The 13,395-nt window shown below is 38.6% G+C and overlaps 1 protein-coding gene across 5 annotated transcripts in view; it reads left to right on the plus strand.

Annotated features, from left to right (window-relative positions):
- LOC131251290 (1,4-alpha-glucan-branching enzyme 1, chloroplastic/amyloplastic) overlaps window positions 1–13,395 on the plus strand; it is a 142,997-nt gene that overhangs the window by 91,244 nt on the left and 38,358 nt on the right. For all 5 annotated transcript variants that reach the window (XM_058251943.1, XM_058251934.1, XM_058251926.1 and 2 more), the window contains exons 12-13: window positions 1,792–1,921; window positions 2,048–2,158. In XM_058251943.1, coding sequence (XP_058107926.1) covers window positions 1,792–1,921; window positions 2,048–2,158 — 241 coding nt within the window. The remainder of the gene's footprint in view (window positions 1–1,791; window positions 1,922–2,047; window positions 2,159–13,395) is intronic.

A 13,395-nucleotide genomic window follows, 5' to 3' on the forward strand; every position in this document is an offset into this window, starting at 1 on the left:
ATCACCGTGTAAGAAGGCATTTTTCACATCTAGTTGAAACAAGCGCCATGAAAAATTCACTGCCATAGAAATAAGCACACGAACGAAGTTGAGTTTGGCCATCAGAGAATGCTCAAAGTAGTCCACACCATATGTTTGAGTAAAACCCTTTGGGTGATACTTGATGGTGTAAACCCATTGGCATCCAACAGTTCTTTTGCCCTCAGGTAAGGGAACTAGCTCTCAGGTATTGTTATTCTCTAGTGCCTGCGTTTCTTCCATCATGGCCTTAGTCTAGTCAGGGCTATGCATGGCTTCCTTAGACTTTGCGGGATAGTAGATGAGGATATGGAAGCTGAAAAGACTGGAAGGAGAAAAATGGTGGTAGGAAACAAAGTTACTAATGAGATGCTTTGTAAATGAGCGGGAAGTTTTACATAAAGCAATGGGAAGATTGTCATGAGGTCGAGAGCGAGATCTTATACCTGGACCATTAGCAGGAGCAGATGAAGTGGTTGGTTGATGATTAGAAGAAGATTTAATTCACAGAAAAATATCTCAAATCCATTTCTCAGGTGGACCACACCACATGAAACAGTGGGCCTTAGGGAGTTTTTAATGGTGGACCACGCCACATGAAAAAATGGTTAATGACCGTTGAAAACCTTTTATGGGACACAAAAGTTTTAGATCAATCTGATATTGCTTTTTCTTTTCATCAAGATCTGCATGACCTTATCAATAGGTTGGATGTTCAATAAACATTACTGTGGATGCTAGGAAGCTTTTAATGGTTGAAGTTCAATGATCACCTTTTCCAGTGGTGTAGTCTCCTTGAAACTTGTATTGTCTTCATTTTTGGGATCATATACTAAAATAATGGAAAAGCAGATGGATAGGGTGGATGTATACTACACATATTGAGGTGGGCCCTATGGTCATGGCCTTACCCACATCGTTGGTTCCGGGGTCTTACCCAAGTTGCGCTCGTCCTGGTGGACGCAGATTCGCAGGAAGTTCCTGCACTGGGATGCTAGGTGGGGCCTGCCGTGATGTTTATGAGAAACCCACACCGTTCATCCATTTTGTAAGCTCATTTTAGGGCATGCGACCAAAAGTGAGGTGGATCCAAAACTCAAGAGGGCCGAACGAGAGGAAAAACTGGGGAAAGAGTTTCCTATCGTTGAAACCTTCATGGGATCTACCTTGATGTTTATATGCCATCCAAACCATTTATAAGGTCATTCCTACTCGGACCCACCAATCTTAGCTTTTAACTTTTTCTTATCTTATGAAAAACAAATATAGCATGCATGCAAATGCCTGTGAAGAATATTGTCGATGTGTGAAATGGATTTCATGCAAATATCTTTATAAATGGATGTGTTTTCTTGATGGAAGGTTCTCAAAGTCCTTGAGATTTATTGGTTGTTCGATGTAATGCCCTAGTAGTAACATGATACATTTGCTTGAAGCAAACTAAAATTATTTGGATCTCTCTCCTTCGGCACTTGTTGATCGAATACTCCAGTCTCTATTGTTTAGCCTGCAGCTCGACATGGGTAGCTTGTTGTGTATCATTGAAGATGTGTTCTAAATTAATAATCTGCGACGAAAAAAAAGAAAAGATGTCAGTTTCTTAAAGAATCAATATATCTTTTAAATAAGAATCTAATCTATAAATCCATGCCATTTCTCTTCTTGACCTGTTTATACTTCCTAGCATATATCGCTTATTTTTCCCTAGTGCATTGCTTTGTTAAAATGTTTAAGTTCTTCAGAGTTCTAATTGGAAGCATTTGTTGTGTACAGCCATGCATCAAACAATGTGTTGGATGGGTTGAATATGTTTGATGGAACAGATGGTCACTACTTCCATTCTGGATCACGAGGCCATCATTGGCTGTGGGATTCTCGCCTTTTCAACTATGGAAGTTGGGAAGTATGAATATCTAATGGATTTCTGATATTCTTTTGTAATTTTGTTGTATCTTGAGAAAGTTTATTCTGGACTTTTTGGGGGGATCTATGGTGTTTATCGCTTAAATCTGCCCTTACTTTGTGCTAGGTCCTGAGATTTCTTCTTTCAAATGCAAGATGGTGGCTGGATGAATATAAGTTTGATGGGTTCAGATTTGATGGTGTAACTTCAATGATGTACACTCACCATGGGTTGCAGGTAATGTTATGATTTGAATTTCTATTGGTACACAGCAGTAACCAAATTTTTTGTGTTTTTTACTCTACATATTATAACACTCAGCAATAGAAGTAAATAACTCACTGGTTTGACAAATTTTCCACTTTGAAGGGGATTCTATTAATGTTTGGGGGACATTATATTCCTGGCCAACTTACTAAATACTTATGTTGGAGATAAACCTTGATTAAAGGGATAACAAAAGTGTATCTTATGTGGAAGTTGTAGTGTACCGTCAGTTTGAGTCGCGAAAGGGCCGTTTGCATACTCATCTTTCTTTTCGATGAAATGATTATATAAGGAAAATTCTTTCATTTGATTTTTTATCCAATTGTTAATTCCTGGGAAGAGGAAGAAGCAGATAGAGCAAAGGCCTCCTCTTTCCGTTTGCTCTTCCCAAAGTGAGCGAATTGCATGTAGAGATAGAGATATGTAGGGGCTTACAGTTTAATTGGTTGAAACGAATTGCTCATAATGGTGATATTGTAGGTTCAAGCCCTACTAAGCCTACCACCCCTACAGTACAGTCGAAGTCCCCGCCACCCTGCAGATCTCAATCTAGCGACGGCACTTGGAACCACACTGCTGCCGCTGCCCTTTGGGCAATACGGCTTTTGTAATACGTGAAGCAGCTGAGCGAGAGCTCTTCGATCGCTATATTCTTGCGATAGCGAAGGATATGGTAGCTTGGCCAGGATTATCTAGTGGTATGTTGAATGATCTGGTCAAAAGTGTATCTTATGTGGAGGTGGTAGTGTGTACATGGTCAATGATCGGATTATCTAGTGGTACGTCAAATGATCTGATCTAGGTGGCTTATCTAATGAACACTCTTATGTTGCAAGGGTATGATGACACCCCAGCAGGGGTTAATACATGTGTATATTCCTCTCTCTAAACAATAGTAGACCGTTCAACTTCAAAGACAGTTCAGAGGCGATATTTTCAGTTATGATGCTTTTGCAATTCTACAGATAGTTTGGGACTCAAAAAGGTACACAATGGCTTTCAGAAAATGGTTAAGATCAGTGGGGCTTATGATGCATGGAAGAGTTTCGGGCCTTAAACATAATGCACCTTTTTTCTAAAGATTTTATGATTTAAAAGTGTGTATTAAGGTCTTTTTTAACAATCCCTGAAGTTTCATTAAAAAATTCAACCATTTCCCCAATGTTTCCCCATGTTTCCCAAAAAGTGTGATAAATTATGCTATACAAACGATATATCCTGTGCGATAACCGATACATATCTGTATCCCAAGGGTGCGATACATAGCGCGATATCGATATTTCGAACACTGGCTATATGTATATGTGTGTGTTGCGATATCTATTTGCATGACTAATAATAATGTACGCCGGTGTTAAATAGCAGGTTAATATTTTTCTTTGACTTTATCAATTCCTTCTTTTTTCAAGTAATCCATATATAAATTGATGGCTTTCCATAAAAAATTTCCACTTTTTTACTTAATTTAAGGCTGGCAATGACCAATACATATGTTTTAATTACCCTGAAGACTTATCAAATCCGTCTTTCTTCATACGATGCGTATATAAATTAATGCTTTTCCATCAAAAGTTTCCACTTTTTACTCGTTTTTTTTTTTTTTTAATCTAAGGCAATAAGTCGTCTATATATTTGAATAACCCTCAATTTAAAAAATAAATAAATAAATAAAACATGCTTTAAAAAAATGTATGTTTAATATGGCTTGGTGATGCAGGACACATGATTTAATGCTAGCATGCAACATGGAGATTATGAAAGAGTCCGTAAAGTAATTCAATTAACAAAAGATGCTAATCCACCAAGTAATTAAGAGTGAACAATAGGAAATAAAAATCTGATTTAGCCTAAATCACATGCCCGCATGCTAAGAAATTACATAAATTAATTAAAACTAAGCTCAATGGAAGGATAGAACTTCCAATTTAGCATAGGCTAGTTCCACACTCAAGGGATAGATTTGTAGGTTTTATGATTAGGGTTAGGAAGTGGAAAATCTAAAATTTGAAGAATTAGGGTTCATGGGAATTGAGAATTTTGGAATTAGGTTTTTTTTAAGAAGAAATTAGGGAAAATATAGGAAAGTTAGTTTTGGGAATGTAAGAAAAGAGTTTTGATATAAGGACGATGAAAGCCAAAAGGGGCTAGGTGGGATTCGCACGTGCGTGAGGTGGATGGGTTTAGGTCGGTTAGGGTTTGGATTCTGGATGAGTATGGGAAAGTTGGGTTTGAGAGTAGACGAAAATCTGGGATGTGAGGATGAAGTACCTGAAGAAAATACCTGGATGTGGGAGAAGAGAAGATGTGGGGATAGATGGAGACCTCGCACATCCGTTGATGAAGATTAGCCTTGTGCTAATCTTCTTTCCAAATCGTATGGAAGTATCTTCAAATCGCATGAAGATGAAGAAAGCAAGAGCGTCTCTCTCTCTCTCTCTCTCTCTCTCTCTCTTTTTTCTAATTTAATCACAAAATCCAATAGGGTTGAATCTCCGTCCCCGTTTGCTTTTATTATTAGAAGTTCGGAATTAAAAACTCAGCATAATTACAACTATATCACTCACTTAAGCGAAGTGACCCATCGTCCAAAATAAGAAAGTAGAGCATTTATTATAAATCTCAACCATCAAATAAATCCGAAAAATAACAAAAGACATAAAGAAAGCAAGATCAGAGTCCAAGGGGCCCAGATATAAAAGATTTGGTAGCCCGATGACTTGATTGACAAGATCCAACGGTCTGATCGTCACGAAATAGAAATCATATGAGAAAAATGATCTCCTAAACAGCTCACATGCATCATCCCAAGGTGGGGTCTTCCTGATGCATGTCTAATGCATGTGGGGTCTTCAAAATAGCCCGACAGACCCGATTTGGAACTCGTCTCCCATCTACAATGAAAACTGCGCTAATGTGGGTGGTCGTTTTCGTCTCTGGTACACCTTAGTAGGTCCTCTGATGTCTCCGTCAATTCCCCTCGGCTGAGAAAATTTCGCCTCTGGTTAAATAAAGTTGCAGTGATGCTCAAGGAGATCCGGGTCTCGTCGTTGAAGCTCTGCCTTTGTGATCCACGCACTATCTGATTTTGGTCTGCCCTTCCACTTGACAAGGTACTCCTGATAACTATCATGTCGTGTGGAAATTGCTTCTTCATCTAAGATATCCTATCTCCTCTCTTCTCGTAGGTATGGATGGCACGGATGGTAAAGGTTGAGAAGAGGGGTCAGGTAATGGCCATGGGTTATGGGACAGGTCAGGGGCATCATCATCAAAGTTCATGTGAGGGTTTGGGGAATGTCCATGAAACGGTACAAGATCTTCCACATTAAATGTGGAACTGGTACCCATGTTAGGTGGAAGATCTATCAAGTAAGCATTCGAACCCAGTCTTTTCAAGATTTTATATGGTCCAGTGTTACGGGCTTGTAATTTTATTTTATTTTATTTTTTAAAAAATTTTATTATTATTATTTTTTATGGTTATCTATGGAAACCCTTTTGGACGTATTTTAATCATGACTTCATCACCCATAACAAACTCTTTAAACCTATGGTGTGAGTCAGCAATCATTTTGTATGTTTCATTACTTGTATTGATTCCTTTTCTAATCTCCACATGTAAGTCATGCATATGTTGTGTAGATGTATGTGCAGACTCTGAAGGCCTATGGAATACAGACATGGTTATGCAACCTATAGGGATCCTAGGGTCATCTACTTGTCTTTCCAAATCCACTTCCTCCCCAGTACTCATTTGATCATGATGAATGTTTGGTAGAGTCAATGCGTGAATGTCTCGCACGGGTGTAAGCTCATCCGGTATGCCCTTTAGAATAACAACACTGGACTCCTCCAATACCGGACTCACCTCAGATGGTAACTCTACACTACTTCAGGTGTAACCTCATGTGGCATCTTCATACTAACCGTAGGTGTGACCTTACTTGCCACGTGGGCATTCAACGTCAAATCAGTTTTAGTCTTTCTTTCAGACTCTTTGACATTAACTATAGGAAGAGACTTAAGCTGGAGTTTTGTCACACCTTCAGGACCACGTTTCTTGACGTCCTCCTTTTTCGAGGTGCTTTTGGGCGGGTGAGGCTTTAAGACAATCTTTTTGCTTCCATATAGAAACAAACACGTATTTGAGTGAGCGAACAATTTTTCGTCTATTTCATACAACTAAGGCCTGCCCAAAATGATGTGGCCTATATCCATAGGCAAAACATCACGGCACAACGTGTCTGTATAGGAACCAAACTGGATGGGAATGGGACAATGCTGAGAAACTGGAATCGAAGATGCATCAACCTATGAGACTGATAGGGCTGAGGGTGAGGAACGACTAGTATACCTAAGCGATCCACGGTGCGAGCAGAGACCACATTGATGCAATTGGCACTATCAATGATCACCTTGTAGTTTTTGCCACCACACTTGGCATAAGTGTGAAAAATTGAATTCTTGCTCCAATCATCACTTTATACAATTTGGCTTTAGGCGCGGCTAATAATTGCAAGTGGCACAGTCTCAACTCCTTGAATTTGATCCCCAGCTTGTGATTGGACATCTTCTCTAGTGTTGGGGTTCGCCTGAAGGGAGTCTTCAAGCCGATCGATATGCGCATTGGTCATAGCCAATTGAGTCATGGTGGTCTTATTGTGCGCTTCAATAGCCGTCAGACGATTGTTGATAGCGTTAAGGGCCTCAACAATCTGCTCTAGATTCATAGTGGGATGTAGACCAAAGCCACGTCCAGAATGTGTGGGCATAAACAAGGACACTCTAAAAGGAAACCCTAGGTCTTATGACAATGTGATGACAATGATAGTACTAACCTAGAGATCACGCTAGACACACTAAATAGAAAATTTAGCAAGTTTCTATCCTCAAATATTATGTTGAAAATTCAGCAAGATAGTAATCCAAGGGTGCCAAACTGAAAATTCAGCACGTGTGTAATCTGAAAATTTAAGCTGAAAATTCACTAATGTGACAACCTAAAATTACTATGCTGAAATTTCAGCAATGGTATAAGTGGGGATGCAAACTGAAAATTCAGCAATACGATACTCCAATAAAAATTCAGCAGTATGATCCTATATGCAATGCATACTCTACTAACACTGAATCTGACTCTAATCTAGATACAACACAAAAATCCTATGCTAAACCTATGGTCTTTGATACCAAATTTGATGTAGGACACATGATTTAATGCTAGCATGCAACATGGAGATTATGAAAGAGTCTGTAAAGTAATTCAATTAACAAAAGATGCTAATCCACTAAGTAATTAAGAGTGAACAATAGGAAATAAAATCTGATTTAGTCTAAATCACATGCCCGCATGCTAAAAAATCACATAAATCAATTAAAACTAGGCCCGATGGAAGGATAGAACTTCCAATTTAGCATAGGCTCCTTCCACAGCCAAGGGATAGATTTGTAGGTTTTATGATTAGGGTTAGGAAGTGGAAAATCTGAAAATTGAAGAATTAGGGTTCATGGGAATTGAGAATTTTGGAATTAGGGGTTTTTTAGAATTTAGGGAAAATCTAGGAAAGTTAGGGATTTTAGGTTTAGGGTTAGAGTTTTGGCAATGGAAGAAAGGAGTTTTGATATAAGGACGATGAAAGCCAAAATGGGCTAGGTGGGATTCACATGTGTGGCATGGGGTGGATGGGTTTAGGTCGGTTAGGGTTTGGATTGTGGATGAGTATGGGAAAGTTGGGTTTGGGAGAAGACGAAGATCTGGGATGTGAGGATGAAAAACCTGAGGGCCTGTTTGGCCAGTTGCATTGCAAAGGATTAAGTGGGATGGAATTGCATCTGGTCATGTGCCAATTCCACTCCATGTTTGGGAAGAATGGAAAAGCTTGGAAGTAGATTAGATGGAATCGCATTGGGTCTTGTGCCAATTTCACTCAATGTTAGCAAGTTGTGTAGGTCCCACCATGATGTGTGGGCTATATCCACACCGTCCACCCATTTTTTGAGATCATTTTAGAGCATGGGCCAAAAAATCAAGTAGATCTAAAGCTCAAGTGGACCCCACCATAGAAATCAACGGGGATTGAATACTTACCGTTGAAAACTTCTTTGGGGCCACATAAGTTTTGGATCTGCCTCATTTTTAGGTCCATGCCATAAAATGAGGTTACAAAACAAATGAACGGTTTAGATATAACACATGTGTGTTATTCTCAATAGTTTCAAATGATGGTAGGTATATCCATTCAATGTACCACCGTATTACAAACAAAGCATGAAATTAAGCTTATCCCATGGTAACAGGGAACAATCCCTGCCATGGGTAATAATTATGTTTTTTGAATCCCATCCCACCTAATCCTTTTCAATGCAACTGGCCAAACAGGCCCTGAAGAAAATACCTGGATGGGGAGAAGAGAAGATGGTGTGGGGATAGATGGAGACCTCGTACCTTCGTTGATAAAGATTAACCTTGCATTAATCTTCCTTCTAAATCGCATGGAAGTATCTTCAAATCGCATGAAGATGAAGAAAACAAGAACTTTTCTCTCTGTTTTTTTTTTTTTTTTTAAAATCACAAAATCCAATAAGGTTGGATCTCCACCCCCCTTGTGCTTTTATTATTAAAAGTTCGGAATTAAAAATTCAACATAATTACGAGCATGCCACTCACTTAAACAAAGTGACCCATCGTCCAAAATAAGAAAACGAAAACATTTATTATCAATCTTAACTATCAAATAAATCCTAAAAATAACCAAAGACATAAAGAAAGCAAGATTAGAGTCCAAGGGGATCAGATTTAAAAGATTTGGTGGCCTGATGGCTTGATCGACGAGATCCAACGGTCGGATCGACACGAAATAGAAATCCTATGACAAAAATGATCGCCTAAGCAGCCCACATGCATCATCCCAAGGTGGGGTCTTCCTGATGCACGTCCAATGCATGTGGGTCTTCAAAATAGCCCGGTGGGCCCCATCTGGAACTCGTCTCCCATCCACAAAGAAAACTGTGCTAATGTGGGTGGTCGCCTCCTTCTCTGGGACACTTAAGTAGGTCCTCTGATGTCTCCATCAATTCCCCCCAGTTGAGAATATTTGGGGGGGAGGGGGGTTATATGCTGTCAAAATGGTACATGCGATCGCATAAGACATTGCTGCTACTGCTAGTACCTCTTAGAATAATAGTAATGTCTAGGTAACCCAGGAACCCGTTGATGGTAACAATGAGGATATAGAATCTAGGACAAAAAGGATTGCGATACGAACATGTTTTGAACTCTACTTCTACCTTCTGTTTGTAGAATCAGATAGAAGAAGGGGAATCCATGTTAGTATGCAACATAGAAAATAATCTTTTAAATTAAGCTCTTAGGTCTTAGGATGCTTCGTTTTGTAAAGAGGCTATAAATGATGAGATGAATTCTATAATTCAAATAGAACTTGTAAACTAGTAGATCTACCCCTAGGGTCAAAACCAATTAGTTTCAAATGGATCTATAAAAGGAAATTAAGACCAAATGGGCCAATGGAAAGGTTGAAGGCTAGATAAGTGGCTAGAGTATTTACACAAAAGTAATGTGTAGACTTTTTGACACCTATTCTCCAATAGCCGGGATATGCTGTTAAATTATGCGATCGCATATGACATTACTACTACTACTAGTACCTCTTATAATAATAGTAACGTCAAGGTAACCCAGGAACCCAATGATGGTAACATTGACGTTATAGAATCTAGAAGGAAAAAGGGATTAGGTTCTAGTTCCTTTAACATCAATCTACTAACTAGAAATGCATTAAATGTATGTAAAACAACTTTCTTAAATGGTTTACAAGAAAATGTTTACATTGAGCAACTAGAAGGTTTTATTGTTCTTGGCAAGAAAGTAAAGTGTGTAAATTAATTAAGTCACCCTATAGTCTCAAACAAACACTTAAAGAGTAGCATGAGAAGTTTGATAAAGTGGTCAAAGTTAGTGTTGGAAGTATCGGTATCGCTACAAGTTTCGCTAGTTGGGGATTTGGAAACAATATCGATATCGCCGATAACTAGAAATGTGAGAAAACATGGGAAAAATGGTAGAATTTTCAGTGAAACTTCAGGAGATGCTAAAATACACATATTTGCTTATTTAGGAATAAAAAATTTGCAAAAAGAATGTATCCACAATAAGTATCAATTTAATGGGGGCTTAAAAGCATGTGTGTCGTCATAAGAACCATTTGCAGGCTTTGCTAACCATCCCATCTATCCAACCTTCCATCCAAACATCCATTGATATTGCAGAATGTCGACAACTCATAATATTTTGCAAAGAAATCATCAACAACCGGAAAGGAAACAAAAGATTGTGGTCTTGATATCGTGCATGTTGCAATAATGATAATATTGAGATATTATCAATATTAGCAACGACAAATTGAAAACTGCATATAGAATGTGTTCATAAAAAAAATTTGAAATAGAATTTTCTTTAATAAACAAACTTTTTGTGATATCTCTACGTTGATATCGCCAATGCATTAGTGATACAAGTGTCACCTAGAATTTGCATAGTTGAAAATATTGATGATACATTGGCGATATCATACATTAGTAATATGAGCGACACCTAGAATTTACACAATTGAAAATATTATCGATATCGATTCGTTGGTGGTACTTAGCAATACATTGTTGATGCTCGGAATTTTTAATATTACTAGTGTTATCGGCGTCGCCAAGTAGGAGATAACAATAATATTGGAGATAATTCAAACAATGGTCACTATAGAAAGGGTTAAAGAGTTGAAAGAAGAGAGAGAGATAAGAGAGAGTGCGGTGGAGAGTGAGAGTGAAGAAGAGAAAGGAGAAAGAAGGAAAAGAACGAGAAGACTTTTAAGAGAAATGCAACACTCGTGTTAGTACCTATTGACTAACTCACACACGTGCACAGACACAGATATATCTTAACATGAGAAAAACATGTAATGCTCCATAGGAATATAACAATAGAGTAAACATGTGCACGGATTTATATATACATTTACATATCTCTACACTCCCCCTCAAGTTGGAGCATGGATATTAATCATGCCTAGCTTGGAACACAGAGGAAGAAGGTGGTAGCAACCAGGTCCCTTGGTTAGAAAATTGTTGAGCTAAGTATTTGACTTTGATATGACATGCAAACATCCTTAGAAGCCACTTTCTTCTGGATAAAATAATAATCAGCCTTGATATGTTTGGTGCTCTCATGATAAACTTGGTTAGACGAGATGTGAATACCTGCAAGATTTTCGCTACCTAGTGTCATGGGAGGAGACATTGGGGGACCTAGTTTAGTAAAAAAAGTCTTTAGCCAAAGTAGCTCACGTATACCATGAGCCATCGCCCGACACTCTGCTTCAGCACTGGAGCGGGCATGGCATATTGCTTTTTGTGCTTCCATATCGTTAGATTCCCACCAATTAAGGTGCAATAACACCCTGATCCATATCTCAAGTGGTAGATTGAGAGAAGATACCTCATTTCAACACTTGAGGTCATGGTATCGATTCCCGAGTGGGGGTGGCTAACAGTGGAGTATGTACTAACAAGCTAACCCAAAAAAAAAAGAAAAAAGAAAAAAAACCCTAAGTAGATTGACGATCAGAAGGAGAGTTGGCTTATTTTGCATCAATATAGGCCTTAACATGAAGATGACCATATGCAGAATAAAGAATTCCCCGTCCAAGTGAAAGCAATAAGATACTTCAAAAAATGGTAAATTGCATTCAAGTGATCCTTAGCATGTCTCTTCCTTTTGCTAGCTTTGAGGGTCTGTATGGATGGTTTGAATCCGTTGGTACTTTGAACGTGCATGTTACATTCATGATGCATGCAAGGAACAACGCATGCAAGGGCTTCGGTGCAAGGGTGCTTGAGGTGCCCCTTGTACTTCATATGTGTGCATCATTGAAAAGAGCCCGAGGAACCCTAATTTTTTCCCAGTTATTGATTTGATGTCCAAGGTTGATCAAACTTCTAGGACGGGTGGCCAAGTTTTTCAGATGCATCTGAATGTTTTGGGCTACGGGTAGGTTCGATCAAAAGCAACCTTGTTTGTCGAATCAAAATAGATTGGTGCATGTGCAACCGCAATGTTTGATTGTGGGCACAAGAGCCCATAGTGTCTTCCCCTGTGTTAATGGTTAGAGATTGTTACTGGTGTGGCAAAGGTGTAATTAAATACAACCTCCAACTGATACTAGGAAGGGTTATGTGCATGTTTAGTTTGACGGAACAGGCACATCTAGCCTCCAAAGTGGCCCATCTGAGCCATTAAATACTTGGCGCTGGGTCATTTCAGATTCACTAGAACATACTCTCTGACCCTATCTTTTCTTCTCTAATCACTAAAAGTTTTCTTAAAATAGTCTCTTAAATTTTGCTATTCATAAAGTCTGCAAAAATTGTAGAATAACAGAAATTAGGGTTTATCTGTTGTTGTAAGTGTGTTTAGGGTACAACTTGGATCTTGCAAGTTGAAACCCACATTTCTCCATTTGGAGAAGCAGGATTGTTGTATCCTGGAGACGGATTTGTTGTTACCCTCTTGAAGAATGGTGTTTCATATCAGTAGCGGGCAAATATCACCTTTAGACATCGACTCAATAATATGCCTTGAGCCTATCTTTAAGTCAGCTTTTGTACTTCTGCCTTTTCCGCTCTCCTTTCTTTTTCAGTACCCGTGCTTTTCTTCAATGCCCAACAAATAAAATGTAGTGAATAACTTCAAGCAAAAGAGATTATCCAAATGAATCATCATTTATCGAAAAAAAGCTCTGGCATTGCCTATTTTGCAAATCCACTTTTTTTTTTTTTTTTTGGTTTTATTTTGCAATTCTCAATTGCTAATGCTGGAAAAGTCTTAACTCGACCTTCACTATATAGTACTATAGATTCCTATTCCACCATAGTTCCTTTCTCTGCTTCTTGGCACCTTATGCAAATTCAAACTTGCTTCTTGAGAGTTCAAAATTGCTTCCCGACCATTTGATAATGACTACCCTTATTCGTGGTGATTTTCTCTAACTTCAACATAGCAGAGAGTTCTTTTCTGGAGATTTTATCATCCCCTCTCCTCCAAATGCCCTATATGTCACTGTTGGAAAAAGTATCCATAAGCTCTGACCCCCTATCACTAAAAGGTCCTCTCAAGGAATCCTTCATCAACTTTGTTATTG

The sequence above is a fragment of the Magnolia sinica genome, chromosome 1 (assembly GCF_029962835.1).
Source record: "Magnolia sinica isolate HGM2019 chromosome 1, MsV1, whole genome shotgun sequence".
Classification (NCBI taxonomy): Eukaryota; Viridiplantae; Streptophyta; class Magnoliopsida; order Magnoliales; family Magnoliaceae; genus Magnolia; species Magnolia sinica.